Raw genomic sequence first — 27,930 nt, forward strand, 5'->3', positions numbered from 1 at the left:
ACAACTTCAGGTGATAGTGTCTTACTTGGAACTTCATCAAGTCATTTTGCTTAGTGTTTTGTTTGGAAATTCATCACTCCAGCCAGAATTAGCCTTGGAACAGAGCGAACTACCAGAAGGGAAACAGCATATGAAAGCTCCTAAACGTGGCCAGAAACGGAAGCAAAAGTCAGGTGAGGAGGAGGAAGCTCAAGTGCCTGAGGACCCTGCCTTCAGTGAATACACAGAGAAGGAAGCTCAATTCACAGGAAATGTTGGAGATGAGACTAATTCAGCTGTACAGAGTATTCAGCAGGTAAAGCTCCAGGAGAAGGGTGATGGGCTGCTGGCATTGCTTAGGGGGATAAACTACTTTACTAATAGCAAACACAGAAGAGCAATCAGAACATTTAGGGGTATTTTAATAAACTGCAGTAATACAAACATAAATAAGAATTAAAAAGAAAAAAAATATCAGGCCAGACCATTCCTCATATCTATTTTTATTTCCTTTGGCGTTACCATCTCCTTGTCTGCCAGTCTGCTAACTGGCTGAAGCTGTGACTACAGGTGTGACAGCTAATTTGGCTGAAGGTTTTGAAGATTACATATGCCCTCCCCCATTATCTCCTTACTTCTACACTTGGAAGTTGTTCCATTCCAGCTTCCTATATTCCCCTCTATCTGTATGACTTCTTTTGCTGGCAGCAGCAATGTAGGAGTCCATCAGCACTCAGTTGTTTTGTTCTCCATGCCAGATATTTGACGGTCAGGTTACCTTTCTGTTTTTCCTCAGGTGGTGGTGACCCTTGGCGACCCCAGTGTCACAGCCCCGTCCAGTTCCGTCGGGCTGACAAACATCACCGTTACCCCCATTACGACGGCAGCTGGCACCCAGTTCACAAACCTCCAGCCGGTGGCAGTGGGCCACCTGGCTGCGCCCGAGCGCCAGCTGCAGCTGGACAACTCCATTCTCACCGTCACGTTCGACACCGTCAGTGGCTCCGCCATGCTGCACAACCGCCAGAATGACATTCAGATCCAGCCGCAGCCGGAGGCTGCCAACCCGCAGTCTGTGGCCCACTTTATAAACCTGACCACCTTGGTGAACTCCATTGCTCCTCTGGGGAACCAGATAACAGAACAGCATCCTCTGACGTGGAGGTCGGTGCCTCAGACTGATGTCTTGCAGCCCCAGGCGCAGCCAACGCCACAGCAGTCAGGACAGCAACAGGTTCAAACAGAGCAACAGCAACAGATGTATAGCTACTAATTTATACTTGGAGAAGGTGAAATGGACAGTACTTACAGACAAAAACTCACAGACATTTGGAAAATTTCTAATAGGATTGTTTGCTGGATACCAAACAGATGGGAAAATGTTTATACAATGAAATGTAAGCTGAAATTGGCGTAGCACCCTGCAACACCCTAATTTTGAGATTCTCGTATCGTCTCTAGACCTTGCACTGTCTTTCAAAAAAGCAAAAAAAAAAAAAAAAAAAAAAAAAAGAAAGAAAGAAAAATCAATCTCACCATAAATTTAGCGCCCCCTTGCACTGTGTATTTTGTGCAGAAAGATTGAGATTTGACAGGAGCATCGTAATATATCCTAACCAAAGCAGGGAAATCCTAAAAAATATGGCACTGGTGATTTAGAAAACCCTTTCAGCCGTAACATGTCACTTACTTCTCTCCAGTCTGGAAATTATATATGAAGACCTTGTTGAGAGTAAGCTGGAGTGCACTTCTGGCCAGCTGGCAGAGACTGAAATGTAAACACAAATGGGCAAAACAATAATTGTTTTCTTTCTTCTTTAGGTCTTGTATCTAACAATGTTGGTAAAGTAGGTGGAGGTTGGGGGTGGGGATGAACGTGGTGTGGAAGAAAATATACCAATTTCACAAAGTGTTTTAATTTAGTGATGGGAAAAGCCCTGTACCCGTAACACAGTGTTAGTGCTACTCGAATCACATAGCTGGTCTAATGCTAAGGCAATTTTGATGGTCTTGTAGTCAAGTTTGAATCAAACCAGTTACGAACTGAGACAAGAATGTGATACAGTTTTATGTAATTTTTCAAAACTGCTCTTTCAGTTTTGCTTTTAGCTACTAGGCCCGAAGAGCAATTGGTCCCCTTTGATCAAGTGCAGGATGTGAATTTTTTTCAATTAGCCTTCTTTCATCGTGTAATAAACATTTGAGAAAGCATTCTTTATATATATATACATATATATATATATATATAGCCTTCGTACTTTACTGTGCATTCCTGGTGAATATTTGTGTGAAGAACATTGTTATCAATACGATGCATTAAGTTCCACATCCTCGTATTGCCCTTTCTCGCAGAAATAATGTATGGATTCTATTTCTTCAGTTTCCAAAATTCATTGCCACATCCAAGGTTGTATGAAATGCAAGACAAAAGAATATCTAACGCGTATTCTGCCACGTGGAGGCAGTGTGCCCTAGTGTATAATGATGGGCAAGGTTTGCATGAATATTGGGGATATAAATAGAGGGTTGGGCCAAATACATTACTGCTGATAGTACACTTTCATTCCATTCTCCATACATTGATGTGTAGTCTGGACTTTCGCATGTCAAGGAGACAGTTTCTTTCCCACAGAGCAAAAGCAGCTGCTATCAAAAAGGAATAAACTAAAAACAAACAAACAAAAAGTTGCTGCCTGGAATCCTGAAAGGCAAATTTGTCCTGCCAGCTACAGTTGAAGAACAAGTTCCCTTGGGGCTGCAAACTGAGCCACAGAACCATACTAAAGATTTCTGCTGGGTTTAACAGTGAAGATGGATGGTTGTAAAAATCCTGTCTGTGCCTATCATATTTATGAAAATGTTCTATGTATTAGCAAAACTATGAGTAGGAATGAGTTTGTCTTTGAAAGTCGGTATTAACATGGACTACCTGACCCCTAAAGAATGCCTTATAATCTCTGCAGCAAATCCTTCCAAAGTATAAATGACTGGAAATTAAAGATAACCTCCCGTGGCTTTCTTGGTGCTGGAGCAACAGCCAGAGTCTCACTATGTCTCAAAACCTAATTGCAATGGGACATGGCAATAAGAGAGGAGTTTCTGGTGAAAGATGTACCAGAGGAATAGAGCTACTTTTCAGTAAATGTCAACAAGTCCTGAACTGTCTTTATGGGAGATGCCTACATTGGAGGGGAACAAGGATGTGTATCAGAAACATCTTTTACCAGTGTGGAAAAGAAATAATTTTCTGTTCCCTAGTCTCTCGTTTTCCCCAGTTCTTTTCAAACAGCACTCTGTGATTCTGTAAGTTTTTTTAGCCTCCCACCGTCCCAAGAATTAGAGTTTGATGTCCCTCTATCATACAGATTATTCCACCACTGGCTTGGGCCAGATAAGTTTCTCAGCTATCCTCCCCATGAGTGCTTCCCCTTCATGTCCATTGATCAAGAGGACTCTAGGTTTTATTTATAAATCGTAATATGTACTTGAAACTTTTTACAACTTTTTTAAACTTTTTTTTTTTTTTTTCCTGTGTTCAGTGCCTAATTAATAAAGGCACGTTATATTTTGGCAGGGTGACTGAAAAAAAAAATAGGAAAGCAAATGCAGAGGTCTGGGATCAAGTTACTGTGGTAAATAAGATAGCTGACATCTAAAGAAAATATGCGTATGTATACAAACAAGGAGGGTTGCAGTGCTGCAGATAGAGTTTCTGGAAGATTAGTTTTTTGTCTAGACACATGTATGTGGTGATTAACCTTTTAAGTAGGGAGGAAAAGACTTTTTGCCTCAGTTGCACATTGAGTGCATCTGCTCAATATTAATACCACGGACGTTTGCATTCAGGGTACATTGAATCAACCAGAGCCACTTTAACAACTAGTAATCGCCTGACTGTTTGATAAGAACGGTGTCTGCAGGTGATCGCCTGTTGCAGAGATCTCTCTGACAGCACGAAGCCCCTTTGTCCTGTGTGTGTGATCCTCGGGTGTTCTGTGCTCTCATGCTGACTCTCATCCCTCCTGCTCTTCCTGGCCCACAGAATCTGGCCCAAGCAAGTCAGCATCTTGCCCTTCTGATAACAATTGATCCTAACTAATTAAGTATCTAACTAATTAACTATCCCCAAAAACTTAAATGATCTGCTTCAGGAGATAAAAATGAAGCTCACTCACTGGAAGGAAGGGCTTTGAGGAGGCCAGGCAATTGAAAGTTCTCAGAACCTGCCAGAAGGCTCCTTTTAAAAATGATCTTGACTTTCCCTGCAACCCTTGCTGTGGTGTCTCATCATCTCAGTGTGATTTTATTACTAATATTATTAACATCTCTATGAGAACAAATCTGTATCTTGGGTGTGCTGCAACACGGAAAACTCCAAAACAATTTTTTGGAGAAGCTGGAAATCGATTCCTTTTCAGACAGAACTTACCTTGGAGAACTAGTGAATGCCAGCTGCTCTCCCAGCTAAGCCTTTTTCAGACAAATACCAAAGTTATACTGATGCTGTTTCTACCTGCACAACAAATAAAAATATGTAAGGGATGTGCAATCTAGATTTCATTTGCCAATTTGTTACTAGCCTTTTCATCTATAGCATATGAAGGTTACATTTTTTCAGCCGTGTGTTGGAGATTTTACATAACAACTGTTCGGTAACAAACTGGAAATATTTTGAGCCAAAGGAGCGATGTTGTGTAGTGTCGTGTATTGTCATTGTTTATTGCTGAGACTATTATTTAATTGAATGCTGTCTGTGGCACATGGGCTCTGAAGTAAAGGAGCTACGAGGTACAGAACTTTTCCTCTACTAGTGTTTTTATTTTTGGTCCTCAATGTATCAAACTTTTTTTTTTTTTTTCTTTAAATCAGGTAGACTTGCTTCAAAAGCAGTAAGATCCTGTAGTTATCCGTAGAACTTTGTGCACCTCAAAATATGCGGGAATATGGGGTAGCATCCTAAAATGTTTATTCTATAGCTTGTTGCTGTACAATAACAGAAAACAGAAGAGATTGCATCCTTCTCAGCTATGGTCGAAGATGAGTTCTCTCTGGAAAACCTACTGTATTGTGCCATTACACTCTAAAATTAAACTTTTCTTTTGAGATGTGCCAGTAGCAAAAGTATTTTGCAGAAACCTACCCGTCAGTTTCCTACCTGTCTAAACAGCTAAGTATCTGTACCTTTTTTGTTGTTCCAGAAAGTGTTTGAAATTACCAGCTGGATAGCAGCTGAATTTATTTCTGGAACTGAATTTTCTGTCAGTTTGTCAGAGGAATTTACCAGAGTTCTGTACACAAAAAGATGCTTCAATTCCTCACCTGGAAGACTGAATGGAAACAATGCCACGCATCTAAACGACAGTCTTATAAAAACTGTGGGTATTACAAGAAAATGGAGAGGGAAAATAGCTTTGTAAGTGGGGTTTTGTGAATTCTTTTTCAGTAATGGTATTCCCTTGACACTGTTTAGACTATTTAAAGTAATGCTCTCTCTCCTCTTAATTACTTTAGGCCTTACATTTGTTACTGTTATAGGCATACCTGTTGGAAAATCCTTAACCCTTTGTGTTTTTGGCATGCCCATTCATGGCCGTTGTGAGTGTGCTGGCCTGATCTGGCGTAAAGGGAGGAGGAAACTTACTGGAGGAGGGTCCCACCAATCTGCACCACAACCCACAGCAAAGCTCTGCTCTCAGTAGTTTTGGACAAAGACAGTACAGCTGAGTGACTGCATCTGTGAGATTAGCTGCCAAGGTTTGTATTTACACAGGGGCTTTTGCCCTGTAGCAAATCCAAAGCATCATGTTGGCAACGGGACAACAAAAAAAAAGGCGTTTCCATCACGTTTGTCATCAACTCAGAGTGATTTTCTTCAGTGCTGAGATGCTACTACCGTGTTCACACTGTACATGGGAAGAAGCTGTCAAATTTTCTTGATTAAAACTGTTATAACACTTTTAAGAAGCCACAGTTACTTCCCAATGCAGTGCAACAGTGGTTGGAAAATACTTTTTTTTTTTTTTTTCCCTAAAAAGCTTTGAGAAAGCTGTTTTGGATTTCTTTTCCCTCCTGGGTCCCAAAGTGCTACTCTGCACGTGCAGTGCCGACAGTTGCAAAACGCAGAGGTCGACTCAAACAAATTCAGCGCACAGAGCCCTGCTGATGGCTGACACTGGATCGTTTTCTAGGAGAGGCCAAGCTCACCGCTGCTAATCTGACCTTCCTAACAGCTAAGCTGAAAGGGGCAGAAGGGGCGTCCTTTGAGAGGGGCAGGGGAAGCCAAGACTCCTCCAAGCGACCTCAGTGTCTCGCTCCTGGAGTCAGGATTTCATCAGCATTTGTAGTGTGGTGCTGTCGTCTTTCTGTCTTACCCATTTCAAGAAAAAAGATTCAAAGCTGGGGAAAAAGAGGCAACGAAATACATTGGATATACAACTTTTTTAATAATAATAATAATAAACCAAACAAGAAAAACAAAACAAAACAAACAAACAAAAAAAAAACAGAGAACACATACTTAACCTGCTATACAGAACTGTGTGGTAAGATATGGTGGATGCTGTCCTGTTAACTAAATATTAGTTATTATTACGTTAAGATGCTTTTTTTTTTTTTTTTTTTTTTTTTCTAGCAGAACCTATACTGTTAAGCGTAGAGGGGAAAGTGGTAGCGTGTACTTAGTTTATCATACATTAACTTCAAAGGTAAAGCACACTCAGTGCGTTATATGCAGCAACATGCGGGCCGCAAAGTGTAAGATGCACAAATGATAAGAGTGTATAGCAGGTCTACATTTCATCACTTCTGGAAAGAGCTTGTGGGCAGCATTTTCTCAAGCCTGAACGTCCTTTCTCACGCACAGAAGAGACCTGCTCCGTCCTGTACGTGCTATCTGCATGCAAGTCTGACGTAGGAGCATCACGGAGGGGATGATATTAGAATAAAGAGGGGTGCTTTACAACCAAATTGCAAAACAACAACAACAAAAAATCAAATGAGCACATTAAAGGGAAGGGTGGGGAAGTTCCTACCCCCGCTCTTTGTTGTGCCAAGGAGAGGGGGATAGAAAGGAACGGCTCTCAAATCTGCTATATGGGCTGTGCTGTGGATAGGTTAAAAAAAAAATACAGTAACTGCATATGGGAGCTTTTCTTCCACACACACACCTGTGTTAAGACCATGGTCTGAGCTTTCAAAGGAATAAAGACCTTTGCCTGCCATACAAATGGCACCTGTACCCAGGGGCCCACGTGACAACAGAGAATTCGGGATGTGTTTTCAGAGTAATTATGGATACATACGTCAGGTGTTTGGATAAAGGGGGGTTCTTCAGGGAGCTGTCTTAAAAAGTAAAGAATAGTTCCTTTATTGTCCTCCTGCGAAGTCTGAACAGAAGCAAACAGATTTTTGCTGTGGAACAGTGGAATCTGTGACAAAACACCATTTATAAAGACGGAAAAGAGAAGAGCTCAGATTGCATAATCAAAGAGGAAAAAAAAAAAAAAAGAGAAACTTTGTCCTGGAGGCAAATGCACCTACTTCTCACTCACTCTCCTCCCTTTTCCACTACTTTTCCCATGAAATACATGCAAATCCCAACACGCAGCAAGTTCTCCTCCAGGCACGATATACTTGTGTGGTTATGCAAGTCAGAAGTGGGTTGAATAGCGAGAGATACGGGGTGCTCCTGGCTGAGCAGCCGTGGAGAGGAGCGCTGCTGCCTTTACCGCTGCTAGAAAATAACCCGGTCACCCCTGAGCGCACTTCCAGCGAAGGCATCGCTGTTGTTCTCATTACATGGCGTGCACATTTCCTGGTGATTTTGTTAATTTTGGTTAACTTCGTCTTCTCGCTGTATTGGTGGTGCTTCTGAGTCTACACAGTGGAGAAAATAAATGAATAAATAGATAAATAAATAAAGGGCGTGAGCGTTTTATCAGAAGGAAGAGTGGCTTCAGGGGGAGGTCAAGCACAGCGGGCGCCTGCTGTTACCGACCAACTCCCCCAGGACATCACACACCCGGCTGCTGCCCTTCCTCACCCACTCGTGGGCTGGGGCGACCCCAAACCCGGCCCCGGCCCCGAGAGACCCCGAGGGGATCGTGAGGGGCCATGAGGGTGCCGTGACGGGACCAAATCCCCCCCCCCGCCATCTCCACCCTAACGTGGAGGCGGCTCCTGCGCAGGCGCGCCCCGGGCCGCCTCAAGGTGGTGGCGGTTGCGGCCGTTGGGCGGGCGTGAGGCGAGCCCTGGCCGCCTATGGCGGGGGCTGAGGGGGCAGCGAGAGCTCCCTGCCGGGGCTGTGCCTCGGGTCCTTCGGGCAGGGTGCTGCGGGCACCGGCCCTGGCCCGATAGAGGAACCGTCCCTGTGTGAATTTTGTGGCAGTGATGCTCATTTCAGCGTTTGGAGTAACTTTGTTGAAGTACTCGACGGTGAAATCTTGCAGGTTACTTTAACAGTGTCTACCTAACACCACAGAGTTGACGCGCTGACTCCTGCGTGTTTTTCCACTGGCACGCTCTATATTTTTAACTAGCATTACGTTACTACCTGACTTCTCAGCAGTCGACTCAGTAGCAGCAGCAGTGGAGGCACAGGCAGGCTTTTATACTGATGCTTTAGGCTATTGGAAGCCATCCGTCTTCCAGATTTGTATGTGCTGATAAGGGATGATACGAACCTCCTCCCACCTGCTTGTTGCCATCCTCCTCCCAGAGTTTGACTGGGTTTTTGTCTGGAAGGTGTTTTACAGCGCTTCTGTGGAGTTAAATTATGGTAGCAGATGTTTGGGACGCTGATCATAGGGCTCCAGCTGTATGGCTGTAAGGAAAATGTCACAACGGGGGGCTTCTGGCAAGGTGTAAATGTTTGCAAAATGTGGTCACAGATTCCTAAAATAAAGTGCCCAGTAATCAAAGAAAAAAAAAAAAAACATTTATGTCATTCAGGAACCTGTAATCTTAACTGCCGTTTTTACAAGGGAAATCTACAAAAATGTGATGCAGTAACTAAAACTTCTCTGTACTGCTAAAAATTGTAGGCGATGGCCCCTGGAAGCAAATTTAAGAACTCTGAAATGATATTGCCATGTGAATGGGAAGAATGCCTCTTTGTAGGAAAACACATGGAGGAGTTTTGTGATCACGTTGCAGGACACTTGAAAGAGTATCTACAGCACACCCTGGAAACAGCAGGTGACTTGTGTTTCATGTCACACAAATCGTGTTGCAGTACTGAAGATTATTTTCTAGGCTAGAAAGTAATACTGACTTCAGTTTACACAGACCTTCATAGCTTCCCAAGGACCCAGCTGCCCAAAGCCCTTAGATGAAGATTTACAGTTGCTTTTTATTTGAGATCTGATTGTCTTGGATCTTTGTTTCTATTGATAGCTGTTATTAAAATGGAAAGAGACTGGAGAGGTGATCTGGGAACTTCTGCTGTGGGTTTTTCTAAGGTTAGGTCCTCTGCAGGTGGAATTGTCTAAAACAGATTTTAGAGAATTGCTTTTGAATGGCAGAGTGCTTCCCTTTCAGGCAACTGGCCTGGTGCTTCTGAATTCCAGGTTTGAAGTAGCAGTCTTATGAATCTTAATAGAAAAACAGAAACTTTTATTGTTCATATGGTGTTTGCCTTGTTTGGTTACAAACACCAGTGCTGTTTTATGACCGGTGTTGTATTTTACATCTTTTTAATGGTACTAAGTGTACTTAAAAGGAAAACAAAAAATCTGATTCTGCAGAAAATTATAGGCAGTCCCTGTGGATGTAATAGCAATAATATACTAGACTTGTTAATATAACTATTTTGGCTCTCGTGTATCCTGCTCTTTATTCTTAACACTGTAATCAAGTATAATTACAGGTGTAGACATTTTAATTAAAGGTGAATGAGTTTTAATTAAAGGTGAAAAAAGTAGAATTGAACCAACATTAACAATGTCTGTGTGACCTAAACCAGAGAGTACCATAGTATATACCTAAGAAAAATACAAATTTTTACAAAATTTTCCTGTTGAATCTGTTAAGCGCCTTTCTGTAAAAAGTTGTGTTTGAAGGTACAAAGCACTCGAGTAGTGCTACAGCTTTAAGATAGTGGAAAATCTGTTTGCCACTGAGATTTGCAAGTTTTCCCTACCACATTATCAGCAAATAGCAATTACCAGCATCCCTGATAAGGCTACTTACAGATGGTGGGGTTATTGCAAATGTAAGTGCTGTTGGTGTTCTCGCTGTTGCAGCAACACCTGCAGGTTTCATGCAGAGTTGTGTAAAATGTTGTTACTTCTTTCTTGCGTTTAGAGCATTACCGGTGTTGGTGGAGAAACTGTGAATTTGGGGCAAAAGATCCCAGAGAGCTGATAACACACGTCAATTTTCACAGTTACCACACCAAACTGAAATTCGTGGGCTCTCGGTTACGGGCATTGCACCGCGACTTGCCAGCATGTTTGCTGACCAGCCGTAGCTGGCATCAGTTACCACAGACCTCGGAGGAGTTTGTCTGCAATTGGGAGAACTGTAATGTAAGTTGTGTATGTTGAGATATTACTGACTTTTCTGATTTCCTAACTTTACCTTTGGATTTGACTCACTACTAGGATTTTTTGCTCAAACTTACCTCTGTACAAGGCTTCCCACTACCCTCATAAATTAGATCTGGGGGGTATTATGGTAGCACTCACAAAAATGTAAACAAGATACTTGTATAGCATCTATGACTTCAAATTTTCTTTCTCTTTATGGTGACTAAAATTTTCGTGCTTTAAGAGCATACATGCAAAACTGTAATATACCCAGTTGAATGTTAAATTAATCAATTTGGTAGCTTCTAGAGAGGTCCAGAGAGCTTATCATTTATCTAAAGAAAAGCGTCGGAATATCTGATGTTTCCTTGGTCAGTTTGAAATGTTGTTTTTTGCTTTTGTTTGTTGTTGTTGTTGTTTTTAATTTTTGACTGGAACAGAAATCAAATACTTGCAATAGGCTTTTCATACAAGTCTCACATTCAAATGTGGCCAGGATTGGTTTGACCTAAAAATGGGCTGTATCTTGACCACTTTGTGGTATCCTGTACTAAAGAAAATGATTATCCGTTCAGTTCCAGCTGTGCTATTTGTGTATCACAGGAACCAAGATGATTAACAGCTGCTATATTATTTTTTTTTTGAGAATGTTAATGTTAACATAGTGCTGCATGTGCTCTTCTGTTTCTTAGAGGTGTTCGCTCCTGATCAGAAGTGGTTTCACACTGATGTGATGTTATAGGGTGATATTATAGGGAAGCACTTTTCCCTGTCCCTGTTGGACTCAGAAGCTCAGCTGTTATTCCTGGCCAGTGAGCGTTACCTTTGCATCTGTAGATGTGATGCCTTGCAGAAGAGCTTTTCATACCGCCCCCTTCTGTGTAGCTGTTGCACAAATTAGTTTTTAGACAGCTCATCTACACTACTTCTGTCTCTGAGATGAGATAAATTGCCGCTGTGTATCTATCCAATCTACATTACTTTTTGCCACGTTGTATGAGTTTTTGATTTAATTTGACTTAAATGATATAATTGAAACCAAAGTGATACTGGAGAACAAGATACACCTGAAATGAGTTGTGCCATGGGAAAAAAAAAAAGTAAAACTAGACAGTTTTGTAAACCTTATATGGGTAAATCTGATGTAGGCTTAGTAACATCAAACTACAAATCCAAACAAAAACTCTGTTTTTGAAAGGCCTTTCATCCTGTTACCTTCTGTCTCCCAGGGCCCTCCAATGACGCATGGGTTATCATCCTTAAATCCTTATCTATGACTTTTTCATATCAAAGTTGTGTTAAATTTAAATTTATGACATAAATTACGCTGTTTGATGTTACAAACAAGAGCTAATGAGGATGAAAATATGTCCATGCAAGAGACTGTCAGACTGGTGGTGCTTTATATACATGCTGTATCCCTCACGTACACCACACTGTTGAATTAGAGTAAGTGTAATGTTGGAATGAAAATGTTTTTGTTTCCTGGTGGTAGTTATAGTCCATGCTTTGTTTTGCTAACCTTCTCCTTACTAAGTATAAGGTTATTTCTAGTTTCCTCTTAACGTTTCAATTTACAGATGGTTTATGCCAGAGCATATGTAAAGGGTGAGTGTCTGGTCAGGCGTATGTTATTGTTGGACAGAATGCCCAGAAATATCCATTTGGCTCTTTTGGCTTTGAGTTTAGAATACCTACACCCAAAAAATGCTTTGATATCTCTCTTTGATTTTTTTTTTTTCCTTTATATAAGGAATGACAAAATCTGCGAGCAAAGTTTATAGGGAGAGGTAATTCTGTTGTCAGTCAATCTGTGAGAAATTCTCCCTCTGTAAGTAAGCTTTTACTCACTATTGGATTAAGCATGGAAATACCCCCCGTCTCTTCTTTTCAAAGCTGTGTGCCTGAGCATATAATACAGAGCATTATTTATGATAACTTTGGGATGGTTTGCATAGTTTGATTACAAACTATTACAAACAAATGTTATTTCCGTTGTGCCTCCTAGCTTGTAGGAGTCATATTTCTAACAGTAGTTATTTTAAGGTATCAATACTTTTTAATACATACTAATCAGCCTTTATTTGCACAATGCAACAATTGGTCCATGTACTTTAAAAAATGAAGTTAAGAAAAACTTCTAAGCCCTCTAAAGTTTGATTTTACTGCATCTGTCAGTAAACACAGTCCTTGAAAAGCACACTTAAAAAAAAAGAAAAATCTTCGTGTTCATCAATTTCATGTTCTGTTTTTCATTTCTGTAAGCGGGCGCTTGTGGCTGATGGACTCCTTTAGTCCATAGCATTTTGCTAAATCTTTTTATACATGTTTTTTCAAGTTCAAACTATGTTGTGAATTTTATTAATTAAAAGAATGTTTCCCAACTTAGTAGGCAGGCTAGACTAGACCCAGGAGGTGGGGTAGGGCGCACTGCGAAGGAGAACTGTGAGGGCAGGGAAAGCTGCTTACATTTCCCACCCTCCTGCAAATATGTTCCCACAGTTATGAATATAATTCTCTTTGAAAATCGGCTATACAGCTTCCCCCGACTGTTGCGGTGCCTCCTACCGTGTCAGATTCTGGTTCCCCAAAGGTAAAGCTCCTAATTGCGGCAACAGCCCCCAAAACTTCTCTCCTCCTCTATGTACAAATAAAGAAATGCTCAAGAAAGTTCCGGGGAAAGACTCAAAGAGATGGTGCCAATAAATAACAGCGGGTTTCACCCCTCTATGGTCACTGTGATGAGGAAGTGAAGAGGCTTTCCATTGCTGTCGAGCTTAATCCCTTTAGTCGATTCACCTTAATATGCCTGCATGTTTTCATATACACAGGACCTTGGATTTCTCAGATCATGTTTCAAGCCCTTCAGAGGAAATAAGGGCTTGTCTTCCCCGAGGAGCTATTGTGAAATACATTGGAGTATGAATTAAAAATGCAGCAGTTCTCCTGCATTAACTCCTCATGTGAATGCTCTGTTCTGCGCAAATAATGCCTTTTAACAGTTTAGCTTAATCCACTCTCCAAAGATTAGGATCATTAAAAACATAATACTAAGTGAATAGTTTTTCATTTACATATTTTTCCTAAAAAGATAAATCTCTTTCAATCTGAATCAACTGCACATTATCTGCAGTGGCAATACCAGAATAAGGAGGGTTTTTTCCCCCCCATTTCCTCTCCCTAGCATTTAAAGCCAGATCAATTCAGATCAATCAGATTCTGTTTAATGCCAGATCTGTTTAATGCCTTGTCCCAATTCAATGTGTAGCCTCACAAAACGGGGCTAGTGCAACGGGGAGGTTAAGGGGTTACGTTATTGGGAAATGAGAGAGGGATACTTTAAGTTGCCACTGAGGACAGTCTGCAGCTGGATGATGCCCTTTGTGACTTTAAGAAGGTGCAGCATGCAGTGTGCTCTCACTGCAGGTGTGGATTTTTGTGGACTGAGGAAGAGGCTAATTAAAGTCGAGTTGCCCCTTGTCACACACACCGACTGGTGGAGCGCTCTATCTATAACACTTAATTCAGTCTAATCATCATGCAGCTTTCCTATTTCCTTCATAGCCTTCCCGTGAGCAGGTAGAAGTGAAGAATGGGTAGCATTCCCTCAATTAAGCTAGACAGGCTTCAACTACGTGATGGTAGGTCCAAATTCAGGTTTTGTGGTGGATACTGCCGAATGTTCTACATTTTTGTAATGATGTAATTTTCTTTCTGTTGGCGTGAGTTAATTAAATGTTACTGCAATATTTACTGATGTCTGGTTTCTAAAAGCACTTAATTCTATGGTCCTGTCAACTGATTTCCTGCCAAAACTGTATTAACTTCTCCATGCTTTTTTTTTTGTTGTTAGGTTGCTTTCAATAATCCAGAGTGGTTCTATCAACATGTTGCTCATCATGCCTATGCTACTGAGGAAAAAACTGTTACAGATCAGAAGAAAGCTGTTTATTGTCACTGGAAAGGTAGTTCATATAAAAACTTAATTGCAAAAAATAGTTTCTCTGCAGTGTTTCTTATAAAATTAACTGAGTGTTACGTATTGCATAGGACATTATAAAACCTTCAGATTTTCTTTTACCTAAAATAGTTGCAGAACACTTTTATTTTATAGCATCCATGATTTAAATAGAATAGTTCATGTCATCCATGGGACCAAATGCATTCAGCTCCCAACTAGAGTAAGCTGAGAAATGCCAGTACTGACCAGGGCTGGGTTTCTTCATAATTCAGTCTGTGAATGTCAGTTTGTATACCATTCAAAGAGACTTTTCAATTATATTCTACCACTCAGGACCAGGAATGTTTCCCTCACGATAACCTTTGATGAGCTTACTCTCTGCTCACTCTCACCTGTCTCTTCAAATCAAGGGAAGCACACCTATTGTCATTCTAGTTTTTCTCAACTCACTCTGTGGTGAGAAAGAGCATTTCTAATGCATTGTCTGTGTTGCTAGCTACCTCTCGTGTTAAAATTATCGTCATGGCTTCAAAGCAGATGTTCTGCCCTTGGCTCTGTTGTAGAAGCCACATTCCATTGACACTCTTTCATAGCAGATGCCTTTATTGTTTGAGTAAGAACAAAAGTATGGACTGCCATCTGATGTACATGCCATTCAGCTTCAGACCTACAAAGTGTATGAGCAGAGCCTCCCAAGAAGAGAAGGCTTTCTGCTCAAGAATAAAGAGACTATTTGTTGGACCCTGGTCCTGGAGCAGATTCATTCTGTTTGCTTTAAACCTGGCAATTTAACATGTATCAACAAAGTACTGGTTTGACTGGAATCCTCTTTATATCTAACTTATATCCTCTTTATATCTAACCCCCCACATACAAGTCTTTTCAATTTATTAAAGTTACTTTTTGGATTAGGTATTCACTGTGGTGATGGCCAAATCCACTCCGTGGATGCAAGGCAACATCATCCCTTTCCATCATGAGAACAGATGCACATTTTTTTTTTTTTGGCTGGGGAACTCACTCCAGTTTCTTGATAGTGTAAAATCTGTAGTTCTTAGAGGAAAATAAAATCACATATCTGTGTGATCGTAGCTTTCAAAAAAATATCATCTTATTAGAACAGCTGAAAGGATTCGCCGGAATCTATGGCATGAATAACAGAATGGGTAAAGGGAAGTGTGAAAGAAAAGGAATACAACACCTTCAAATATGTTGAAGAAATGCCCTGCTGCTAGGAACAGTGAAATCTGTTCTCCGTGTTTGTGGAAGAAATGATGTGAAGTAATGAGCTTCAGCTGTAACAAGAGAGGTGCAAGTAGGAAGTTAGGAAAGTCATTTTAAAGGAGGATATTAAAGTACTGTAGCAGTTGCCTCTTGAACTCATGGAAGTTCTGTGTCACTCAGGAACTGAAAAGACCTCGTCTGAGACCAAGAGCCTGCCTCAGAAAAATATATACATATATCCTGGGTGTTGTGGGGTCTATATTAGTCTGTGATCTGGACATTCAGGGTGGTGATTAACTTTTGAGAGCAGCATGCAGAATCATAATGTCCAGGAAGTGAAAGACAAATTTTCATTCCAAACCCCAAACTTAAGAAACACACACAGGCAAGTGAGGTCTCATCTCCAGTTGGCGTGGAACACGGCCAAGCCAGGAAGCTCATTCAGCAAGTCCGAGGCAGGGGCAGTGAGGTGCAAGGCCCCGCACAGCATCCCTACAGTGCACGTAAATGCAGGTCCCAAGACAGAAAACTCAGTGTGCATGAGTGGAGGTTTCTTGCTGCTCTCTCTCTCAACTTAGCTGTTTTTGTGGAATTGTCATCGAAGGATGTGCAGCATCACCATATTAGAGCAGACCTGACCAGAAGTATTCTGTACTCAGTAAAGATGAAGGAGACACTGATGATCCTATTTCCTCGTTGTAGGAAGGGTGAGGTTATGGTTTCCTTTGTCTTTTAATGAAGGGTCTAGGGCTTTGCCAAGTATGGTAATCTGAAGCTCAGAGGTTCTTTCCAGGAAGTTGTCTCTATTCTACTGCCTGGTTTGGATGTGGGTTGTTATCAAGACTATGGCATTGTTGTTCTATTAGAGGCAAAGTCCCCATGAGTAGTAAAAATGGAACTTGGAACTCACGATGCACCTACTTGATTAAATGAGCTAGGTGAATCATTTCTGTTAAATTAATTTTACGTATTAATTTCTGAGACCTAAAGGTACCCAACCTGTCATTGAGTTTGATTCACTTGATGACCATTTTCATGCATCATCCACAAAGAATCTTTTACCTTTTCCTACCTCTTGTTCTTGAATTTGAATTTAGTCTTCTTGACTCTTAAGAGTCTCTAATTGGGTCCACGCTGTTACTTCACCTTTCTAAAAATGCACTTTTCTGCATAGCTGTTATCTTTGGTAGGTAGATGAGTCTTGTGGCAGCTTCTCCTTATGTGATACGGCAGGGTATTCTTTCACAACTATCTGAAGTTTTCTACCGAGAGCTCTTCTTGAGCTTCATTTACACCAACACATTAACCTACTAGACCCTTATGTGTCACATGTCAATAACCAGAACTTTCTAGTTGTGTTGTTCTTGCTCTGTGTCTACAGTACCAGTCTGTTCCTGAGCTTAAGAGGTCTGACACTGCTATTTATATGCAAAGATTGCTTGGTGGGTAGCTGACTGCTTGTGGTTAACCACTACGTGAACGTGTATGTAAAGATAGAAAACGTGGAGATAAAAAAAAAAAAAAAAAAAAAAAAAAAAAAAGAGGTCAGTAAGCGGAGTTCTTTGACGTGTGTTCTCTACCCCGTCTTACTCTCTTGTTTCTCAAGGGAACAGAGAACATGCATTTTGCTGGGGTTCTGTGATAGCAACAGAGATAGTAATGAATTTTATCTCTGTTCTACTTCATGAATATACAGGTAGAGTCAAAAACTTTGATGCCTGATGGTTGAAAGTATAGGAGCGTGCATGCTGCAAATTCAAAACTAGGATTTTCTTGAGGAGGACGTGTGGACAACAAAGAATTGTCTCAAAGAATTCTGATTACTGACAAGTAATATGACTTTGTCACAGATATTTGCGGGGCTAAATGTCACATGAGGTTTGCAACAGTCTGGTGGTGGTTGTTGTTGTTTCTCCCAGAAGAGGCTTTACTTTGGGTTTCTAAAAATACAATGGTAAGACATGTGTCTTACTGTTTCTTTTCAAGAAAGACTGTAGCACTCACCTGCAGCTGTTTTTTTTTTTTTGTTTTTTTTTTTGTCTATTTGTGTTAGACTGCTTAGGAGTATTTAAAGGCAAGCACAAGCTATGGGATCATTTAAGAACCCACACGCAAGAAAGAGTTGTAGCGTGTCCTACTTGTGGAGGAATGTTCTCCAATAACACTAAGTTTTTTGATCATGTAAAGAGACAAGTTTCAGAAGACAGTAAGTGGATATGCTTTTATTTTGTGTATGTTTTAAAGAGATTTTCATTTAAGGTGTTTTATAATAAATGTACAGATGTAGTCTCATAAATAATTCTGTTCTTACAAGTAAATCTCGTGAAAGCATGAGTATGTTGGTGATGGAAAGTAAAAGCATTCTATGTTATTGACAGAAGAATTGACTCAAATTTCAAACTGTTAGTGTTTTGAACGCTGTTACCTGACTGAGGATGAAATTAAGTTACTGATAAAGAATCCTTCTCATTAAGCCTAAACTCTGCTTTTTTCTGAAGAGTATTGGTAATGAAAAATAATACTGAAACTGTCCCAATGTTGTATTAGCTTATTCACAAAACTGGCAGATATAGATTATTAATTAATATATCTTTCATAAGTGATTTGTATCGCCACTAAATAATTTCTATTTGAATTCAGAACAAATATTTGTTTGCCAGAACTGTCACAAACATTTTGCCAATGAAAGGCTGCTACGAGATCACATGAGGGTACATGGTAAGTCAAAGCTTTTTAAAATTAAAACATGCTTTTCTCCAGGTCACCTTATAGAGCTTTTGATTAACTACAGAGTTACTGAGGTATTGTTGTATCAGCTAAGAAGATTAAGGGACAAAACTAGGACAACTGGGTTACGAATTCTGGAAAGCAAGAATTTCGTTGCCAGTCCCACTGAAGCAAAGGAACTCCCTTCTTCATGCCTTCTGATGAAAAAGTTTAAGGCGGATGTTCAGTGTGGGCTTTTCTATATTGCAGTAGCTTCCTGTGCAGATGCTTTTTCTTCACTTGCATCTCTGTTTACTTGCTTTCATGACTGGGCAAATGGTTAAAGCCAAAGTATTGTTTTAGCTTGAGCTGCAGCTCTGCTCACTTCGCAGTACATAATCAACTTCACTCAAATGGCATAGTCCTTCATTGACCTAACCACAATCTCCCTCAGGTCCCCAAATTATTCCCACAAGTTATACTACAACAGCTATGACTTGCTGGGAAAGAATCCTACAGCATCCAAGCACAAGGAAACATGTGATATTGCTCTTGGACATACAGGAAATACAGAAGCCGAGAAGCGGGTGGGTCTTTGCTTTGGGAACAGGAATATTTGAACCATGTAGCCAGACCTGGGTACCAGTTATTTAGGTTGTATAAACATACGAGTAGCTATGTGCAGACTTGCTCAGTCATAGCAGATTCTACATTCTAGTTGCATTTGTAAAGAAAACATGATTTTTCACTGTCTGCAAATCAATGCATTGATGCTTAACAGTATGCATTTGATTTGGTGCTTACTGTGAGCTACCAAGATTAACCATGTTCACATTTAAATATACTTACACTTGACGTGCATCTACCTAAAATATCTTAATTTTAATATTTTATGTCAGAAAGTAGAGAGATTTTTGTTTACTAGACTAGTTATATTCCTTTGTGTCAAGGTGATTTTGGACAGAAAATGGAAATAGATACAAATTTATTTATTTGTATTAGCTAATGAAGCAGTTTAAATATGTTGCTTTGCTTTTTTTTTTCTTAATTAAAGCATAATACACATTAAAATAGACTTGATATCTAAAATAAGACGTGTGGTTAACAGGACTGTTTGTTTCTGGCCCCTCTGGCTGCATCTAAACCTTTGTGAACTGTACAAGGGGCCTGGCTGGCCTTGTCCCCTGATAATTCATCCTGTGCCCTGCTTGCACAGCCAGGGAAAATCACAGGGTGGCTGGACCTAGGAACAAGGATGATGTGATTCTGTGTCGTGTCCCAGTAAACCACTGTGAACCAGCTGCAACGTGAACTTGGCTGAAGAAGCTGTGAAGCAATCCTGGGTCCAATTGTTTAGGCACAACATAAATCTCTTCAGACATTAGAGCCAGTTACTTTCTCGGTTCATGATTCAGCTTTCTTTAAAAATTCTGGCAGCATACATGTCTGCTAGTGCAGACTGCCAGTGCAGACATGACATTTTAAGATTCTTACTCCAGCATATTTCTTAATAGCTTTTGGTATAGATAAATAGTGAAAATTATGCCCATCTATAAGAAATTAGCCAGAGATAAGTTGTGATGTGAATGCAAAGTCTGTGGGTATTTTGAAATTGCTCCCCACATGGATACATTTACGTGCCAGAAGACGAAGTAAACTGTTGGATACTACCATTTCAAGAGACTTCACTGGTGCAGTTCTACAGGTTGTTACTCCAGATTAATTTTGCACATGAAGCTATTTATTTTAGGGAGAAAAAGAAATTATCCTACCTCAAGACAAACTTTGAGGAAAAGTGTCTATGCAGGGATTCCAGAGCAGTTAGAACACATTACACTTACTTCCTTTTTTTTGAGAAAACATGAACACTTCAACTGCATGATTTTCACTGGCCACCTGCAGAGCACCGGTCTGATTATAAAATAAGGCATTATTTCAAGGTCCTAAATATAACAGGTTTTGTTGAAATCCCATACTTCTTTAAGATTCTTCCTACCACATTCATCAGGTTGCTGATTCACACGCAGCAAAGCAAGCATTTGTTCAGCTTAAGATGCTGCCGTCCTGCCTGCCAACGTGCCAGAGGTTCTCCCCTGTTCCAGAGTCAGCAGAGCAAACCTGTGCCTCAGCCACTGCAGTTCAAAGTCTGGCAGCTCAGCAAGCACCTACCATTATTATGCCTTAAGCAAACGTATCCGAATGTGAAACGGGGAGGCGGAGGGCAGACACATATTCCTTCTGCCACCTTTTTAAAGAGTGGTAATACCTTAAACATTAAAGGTAGATTTGCCAGTGCTTGTCTGTCAGAAGGCCTCCAGACAATGTGCACCTTTTAGGAAGCCTCCCAAAGTGCTACAGGCAAGAAGATAATCATCCTTTTGTTAGAGCCTGGAGAGTGAAACATGATCCTCTACATCTTCTTCCCTTACCTTTTTTGAAAGTAACTCGAAACACTGTAATGTTATATATACATATAAAAGATTACTGTTAGTTGCATACTCTTTCTCTTCTACCTGTGTTCCATTTTTATCTCCTTTTTTTCTCTGTATATTTTGTTTCTGAATTATTGTAATCTGTTGATTCTAATGTGAGCTTGTAATACATTTTCTTGTCATGTGCCATAGTGGACTGAATGTCCTCCTGTGATACAGGACTGAAAGTATCTTTCTTTCTGCAGTTAACCGTGTTACGTGCCCGCTTTGTGATGCAGTATGCACAAGTGTCTCCTCACTGAAAGCACACACCAGATACCGACACTGTGATGAACGTCCTTTCCGTTGTCACCTCTGTGACAGCAGGTCAGAAAATTTTAAGGCTTGTAGCTCTGTGAGCAGAACTGTAGAACTGAGTTAGTTTTTACATAGGAGTTAACAGAGATAAGAAAACTTTTCAACCATTAAAACAGTCAACTGGTCAAGGAAGAAATGTAATAGATTTATCTGCTGTTCATCTGCCTTCATCTGTTAAAATGTTGTAGTTCATGAACTTCTGGTAAAGAAGGATTGATATTTTAAAGGGGACTTTTCTTGGCAAGACTGTGTGGACTATAAGATGGTCCATGATAATGGCAAGTGGAGATGTGTGGCAGTAGTGCCTTAAGCGGTGGGTTTTGCCATTCTGAATGGCCGCTGGACATTTCCTGGGAGAGTCATAATCTTCTGAGTGACTTTTCAGCCACAGGTTCACTATACCTTTTGCTGTCTGATTTTTCTGTGACGCTTTCTCTTCTGCTTTCATCATATGATGCCAAACAACAATGAAATAATAATATTAAAAAAAAGTGAAAATATACCACTGTGATGTGATAGACCAAGTTGTGTATGTAAGCACTAGGCTGGCAAATTATGTGTAACTTTTGCCAGGGAAGATGAGAGGTCTAGCCTTTTTATGCTGAAGGTAGGGTAAAGTAAACAAGTATTTAAGTACTCTTGTGTTCATACTGTGGGTGGACACAAGGAAACAATCTGAATTTCTAGACCAGAAATAATGAAATTACTGATCCATAATGGACAAGAATTTTCTCAGTGTGAACCGAAAGAGAGGCTGATGCCTTGCAACATAGTTGTGGAAAAATCACCTAGATTTGGGCATGCCATGGATGTGTGGGAAGAAAGAAGGAATGGAAAATGAAATACAGAGCACATCAAAGAGGTGTCTGCATTATCCCCTTTTCACAGGTGGAAAAACTGAGGTAGAGAAGAGAAGTGATTTACACATATTCCGCTTTCACTTGTCATTGTCAGAGCCAAAAATTACTACCTCCCAGTCCTAAACATTAACCACAAGACTACTCCTCTGTACTATTATATCTGTTATTTGTTTTACCTTGTTTTCAGTTTTAAGAACGCATACGATCTGCATAAACATGTTGAAACACACAATGATTCAGATGCCTACAGCTGTGATGTTGAAGGATGTGGTTTTACTTCACGGACTTTACAAACTTTGAAACAGCATTACAAGAGAGCACATGTGGTGAGTATATTAAATAGCAGAGTAGAATATATTGCTATAAGTGATCCTAAGTTTCAAATCTACATGTGTTTAGTTTCATATGAATGAAGGAAATATTTCATTTTTCCATCAAATCAAGTATCTATTTGCGCATATTTCTAGGACTCTTGTAAGTATTATAAAAATACCTGATTCATCCTTCCCTATAGATTTCAATTGCTTACTTTAAGTACATGCAGTTGCATACTCACAGTCTTGAATTCCAGCCAACCCCCCACTTATGTTTTTTTTTTTTTTCCTCTTCTTTAAAACAACATGCCAATCCTAATCTGAAATGCAAAATATTTCAGGGATTAAAATCCAATGTCACCTTTCTTCTCATGTTGATACTCCGCCCTTAGAGCTAATATGTAACCTGGAAATAGAGAAACTATAAAGCATGTAATGCTTACATCACCTCTGATCATGTGAGTCTTTCATCACAACATTAAAATATAGTTTTGGCTGCAATAGTTCATGCACATATTTTGCCTGTTTCTTCAACTTTCTGAGTTATGACCACTGCTATAATGTAAACTGTAAAGGTTTTAGAGGAACTGTATTGTCACGCTGCTACTGAAGATTTGTGCAGTACTGAAGGCATTAAAGACAATTTACATGTTCAATAAGGTTCCTTAAGCAGACAAGTTTGCCTAAAACTCACACATTTTAAACCTTTTTGAAGTTAACTCCCTAAAAGGTTTTTAGCTAGATAGTGTACTTTCCCCCTTTTCAACAAAGGATTAATTGTCCTCATGTAGATGTGCAAGTCTTAAATTACTCTAACGCTACTTCTTTCCAAGAGCAATGGTATTCTGAAATACAAATGCCACATCTGTCAGAAATGTTTCTGCTGGAGTTATTCATTGACCCTACATCTTCGAAAAGCACACAATCTCAGCAGTCATTCTCGTTTCAGGTATGTCACCAGTTGATTCTTGTTCAGATTATAAAGTAACTTTTTTTTTCTTCTTTTTTAAGGTTTTGTATAAGAGATCCACATATTTAATTAAATGTTGTCTTATGTTTGGTCCAGCTTTAACTATTCTGTGAAATATTGTGAAACAATTTATATCTTAGATTTTGCTATCATGGTGGAAAACCTAGTGTAAAGATGGTCAAAATGTTTTTTGTTTTTTTTTTTTTTTTTAATAGCCTTTACTACTGGGAAGTTCTTGTAACCTAGATTGTTGAAAGAATTTTGGTTTTGACCATGTAAGTTGTATCCACCAAGGAAGTAAGCTGTGCATAAATATATCAACAGCTTCTATAGTACAAAGAAGTCACACTCTCCATTTTGGGACACATAAAATATAATTGTGAATAGGTATTTCTTATTTTATATTAAGTGATGTGTATTTGATGAAAAATACTTATTGGAACCCTATTGCACTTGTCTCTTCATACAGTGTTTTTTGTTTGAGTACAACATAATAAATAGCAATCTGATTCATCTTCTAATTGCAGACATTTTCAATTTTGGCAATCATATTAGGTGGCATTTTCTGCTGTAAATACTGTGTTTGTAACTTGCATTTTCAATGCTATTCCTTTAGGTATAAAGAAGATGATGAGGGTCACATGAGTTTGAATTTAGCAGTATTTAATGCTGTCACAAGCTTAGGTCAGACTCTTAATAACAAGATGATAATAAATAAGTCACCAGTAAGTCAAAATAGTTTGGGAAGAGAAGGAGGGGACTCTTGCGAAAGAGAGACTTCAACAACAGAAATACTTTTCGCGCAACTTCAGCCGTGGTCACAAGCTACTGGAGAAAATGTTCTGGTAGAAGCAGAGTCTTCTATACTGGAGCCAGTGTATTCGGAACTTCAGACCGCAGTACAGACATTTGAAAGCTCTTCTACTTCCTCTAGAGTTGATGAAGCCACACCAGTGAATGTGAAGGAAAAACTAATAGAAATTGACCTGGGCTTGGGAATTCAGATGGCTTTCTAGTAAAATGGTGTTTTTGGGGATTTATCTGTGAAAAGCATACTCTTCAGAAGAGGTGTCTTTTTTTTTTTTTTTTTTTTTTTTTAAGCAAAAAATATTAAGAAGTTTGCACTTCTATCCTTGTCAAAATCTTGTGTATAATACTGTCTTTTCTCTGCTTTCATGTTAAATTATTCTAATGTGCTTAGAGTTTATATATGCAAGACACACACAATATTATGCACATATAATATGTTCATTAATAACCCTTTGGAGAAGAAAGTTTTAAGTTTCACATATTCATATAGCATATATATGTGTGTGTGTATTTATTTATATATAAAACAAATATAGCCCTTGGGGGAAAGCATTGACACAATACACAAGACAAAGTTTGAAATGGTAGGGAATACATCCCATTATTTATTACTCCACTACACTATTTATTAGAAATCAGATAACAGCTTGTGTGATATATACGTATATAAGTTACATTTCTTAGCTTTATAGACTTTAAAATTATTTCAAGAGTTATTACAGAGACAATTTTATAATGGACTTTTAAGCTACAATTCACTGTTAAATGAATGCATTAAAATGAAAACAATGGCTATGTATAAATAAAACAGTTAAAGATGAATTTAGGATTTAGGTAGAGTTTGCTGTAATTTAAATTTTATAGCTATTTGTTGGGTGCTGCAGGTACAATGACAAGAAAGCAAATGATATTGGCAGCATAGCTAAAAATGCCTTCTTCGTTTCCATAAATATTTCCACATAGCCATGGTTATTCTGACCCACTAGGAAAAGTGCTTGCTAAAACATTATTAATCTGATTCTTGTATTAAGGCCACAGACAAAAAGATAGCTATCTTTCCTCACAGTAAAAATGAAATCCGATGTTGAAAACATTTTTAAAACAAGAACTGAATGAGCCCTGTACAGCTGAGAAGGTGGTGGTCAGGCAGCTATGAGACTGATTTTCAATGTATTAGCGCTGTCCCTGGAGAACCCAGAGGTAATCCATGGGAACACCTTGCTGTGCTGTCTGCAAAGCAGGAACTTTCAAGGCGGTGGTGGATGTCCACAACAAGGTGGACACTACAATCACTGTCCCTTACCAAATGATCATTTCCTTACCTAGGCGAACTGATGCTAAGGCCCCAGGACAAACAATCCAACCTGCACGTGGGTGAGCCCCCAGCCAGCAAGAAGGGAATGAGTATCAGACAGACTGGGAACAGTTTGGACAAAGACAGGCTGTCTGAAATTGAAATGAGAATGAGCTGACCGTGCAACTTCAAGGCAGCCAAGGATTCTGGGCACTTGTATTTTGAAGGATTTACACTCTGCATCTTCTGTGGAAAACTGCAGTTTTCTAGAGAGAAAAGAAAAAGAAATATACGACCCCTGTCATAACACAGATCAAAAACATCAGCAGGGGAAATCTCCCATAGCCATCCATGTCGTTACTGCCTTGAAAGTTTCTGCTTTGCAGGCAGCTGAGATCTTTGTGTCCAGATTTTAGCGTTATTAAATTATGCCTGGCTGTAAATTGTGGCAATTCAGCTGATGTTTCAAGAGCAGTTGATCCATCTGTGCAGAGGGGGCAGGCCAGACAGATGTGGGTGGTAGCCTGATTTTAATCTGCCTTTGTGCATGAATCAGAGACCCGACATTTTTAATACTTTACAATACAGGTAAAACTGACTCACGTTTCTCTGGGCAATGAATAGGCACCACTATAGCCTCTGGGACTTCCCCTGCTAAATATCAAAGGCCTGCAACAGACAACAGAGGTGTTAATGCTTCCCAAAGAAAGAGTCCTTTATAATGGAAAGTATTAGTCAACCAAAATACCGTGGAGCCTTTTCCAGATCTTTTATAATAGTTCACCAGAAGCCTCCAATCCATTATCCAACAATTTTCTCCTTTGGGCAGATGCCCATGCCTGCCTGATTTTGGAGTTTGCTGCCTTTAGTGCCAGCTGTGCTGCAGGTACCAGGGTGAATTAACACAAGGCTCATTCAGGACCAGGGCTTCACACGACAGATTTAAACATGGTGTTACAGATTTGGTTATGAGCTTGAAAGGCAAGAACATGGCCTACAAGTTCTACATTGCTGCAGCTTTGTGTGATCCCATCAAATTCATTTTTGAAGACAAAACTGTGGGGGCAGGTGCAATGGGATGATCATTTGTTAATGGAAACCTATTTTGAAAGTTGTATTTTCAAATCGTTTTCCATAGTTATGCTGCTTAATGACACACTAGAGCCTTATGCTATTGTGGCTTGGGTACCCGCTCCACTTAATTATTATTCACAGTGTTTGCATTCACACAAGGGCCTTACAAAGCTAAAAAGTTAAATCAATTTTCTTGTCAGTCATCTAGTCTAGAATTTGCATTTGTACTCTAGTTTGGATACAGAGGCTTTGTTAACACTGTTGTATTTACTAGACAATAGTAGTTTGTGACAATGGATTTCAAAGATACCTTTTCAGAGTTTTTTTCAAATTGATGTTAAGATTTTGGTGTTACATTAGCACTCCAAGATGCTGGCTTGCACGTAGAAAGAAAAATAAAATATCCATCTGAATTGAAGAACTTTGAAATGATTTATTTTTTTTTTCCCTGAGTTTGATACCAAATTATAAAATTTTCGTGCCAGTTGTGCTTACTATAGTGAATGTATGTAAATCCATTTGGTTTTGAAAAGTGGTTTGCAGTTTCTGCTTAATTTCCACCGTGACTCTGAAGTTCCCTCTCACCTGCCAGCGCTGCTGTGTCTGGACGGGTCCCGAGCGGTGTTTCACAGCAGTGCCCATAGAGGGTGCCTGCAGACTGGGAGCTCTGAATCACGCCGCGAGTTGGTGGCACCCGGTTGCGTGCGACGCGGGGCACGAGTTCAGCAAATATCTTCGTCGAACCCGCGCGTTATTCAGCGCTTCCCGGTAGACAGAAGCCCTGCGAAGAAGCGAGGAATCGTGCGCTGGCATCTGTGGGACCCAGCTCGAAAAACAACCTGTTGCTGAGCGCATCAGGTATGAGGCGGACGTGAGTCACGAGGGACTTGTTCTCCTGGAGCCAGATCATCAGATAAAGCCAGCTGGCGAAGGTCCGACGGAGTCTGTGGAACAAGCATAGCGCATAACTGCGGGTCTGGCACGGGACCGCTGTGGATTTCAGTGGGACTGGGCCGGCCCTCGCCTCTGTGGAGGGAGAAGGAGACAGCTTGCCAGACTGGCAAAGAAACCCTTTGATGATGACCTAGGAGATGGTGCCCTGCAGCGCAGCTAACAGCAGGAAAAAATGTACCTAAAAATGATGGTGTCTGCCAAGAAGCAGAGCAAGACCGAGCTTGAGGAAATCATGCAGAACGCCTTTTTTGTTCTCAGAGGTCTGAGGACGAAAATTTAAAACTAGGCATTCTTCTCCCTAATACCACAGAAACAGCACTATTATTCATTGCTTACGCTAATGTGATTAATCTGATTAATCTTTTTTTTTTTTTTAATTGTATTTTTTTTCACTTTGTACAAGCTCTCGACCATCACAAACAGACTTGATAATGAGATATATTTGCAACTGAGGTTGCTTAATCCTTCT

General features: G+C 40.0%; 2 protein-coding genes across 13 annotated transcripts in view; both read left to right on the forward strand.

The window, feature by feature from the left end:
* Positions 1 to 1,505, forward strand: part of PRDM15 (PR/SET domain 15) — a 33,508-nt gene extending 32,003 nt beyond the window's left edge. For all 12 annotated transcript variants that reach the window (XM_082779771.1, XM_082779780.1, XM_082779773.1 and 9 more), the window contains 2 exons: positions 83 to 295; positions 776 to 1,505. In XM_082779771.1, coding sequence (XP_082635897.1) covers positions 83 to 295; positions 776 to 1,252 — 690 coding nt within the window. In that variant the 3' untranslated portion in view covers positions 1,253 to 1,505. The remainder of the gene's footprint in view (positions 1 to 82; positions 296 to 775) is intronic.
* A 7,490-nt stretch (positions 1,506 to 8,995) lies between these two features.
* Positions 8,996 to 27,468, forward strand: LOC309891889 (histone H4 transcription factor-like; the record flags this gene model as incomplete). Its single annotated transcript, XM_082784777.1, has 8 exons — positions 8,996 to 9,174; positions 10,282 to 10,505; positions 14,359 to 14,470; positions 17,744 to 17,896; positions 18,331 to 18,408; positions 21,074 to 21,194; positions 22,233 to 22,371; positions 27,280 to 27,468. The coding sequence occupies exons 1-8, from the start codon at positions 9,024 to 9,026 to the stop codon at positions 27,466 to 27,468; spliced, it is 1,167 nt and encodes a 388-aa protein (XP_082640903.1). The 5' UTR covers positions 8,996 to 9,023.
* Between the last annotated feature and the right edge of the window lie 462 nt (positions 27,469 to 27,930).

The sequence above is a fragment of the Aythya marila genome, assembly GCF_965140915.1.
Source record: "Aythya marila genome assembly, chromosome: 1".
Lineage (NCBI taxonomy): Eukaryota > Metazoa > Chordata > Aves > Anseriformes > Anatidae > Aythya > Aythya marila.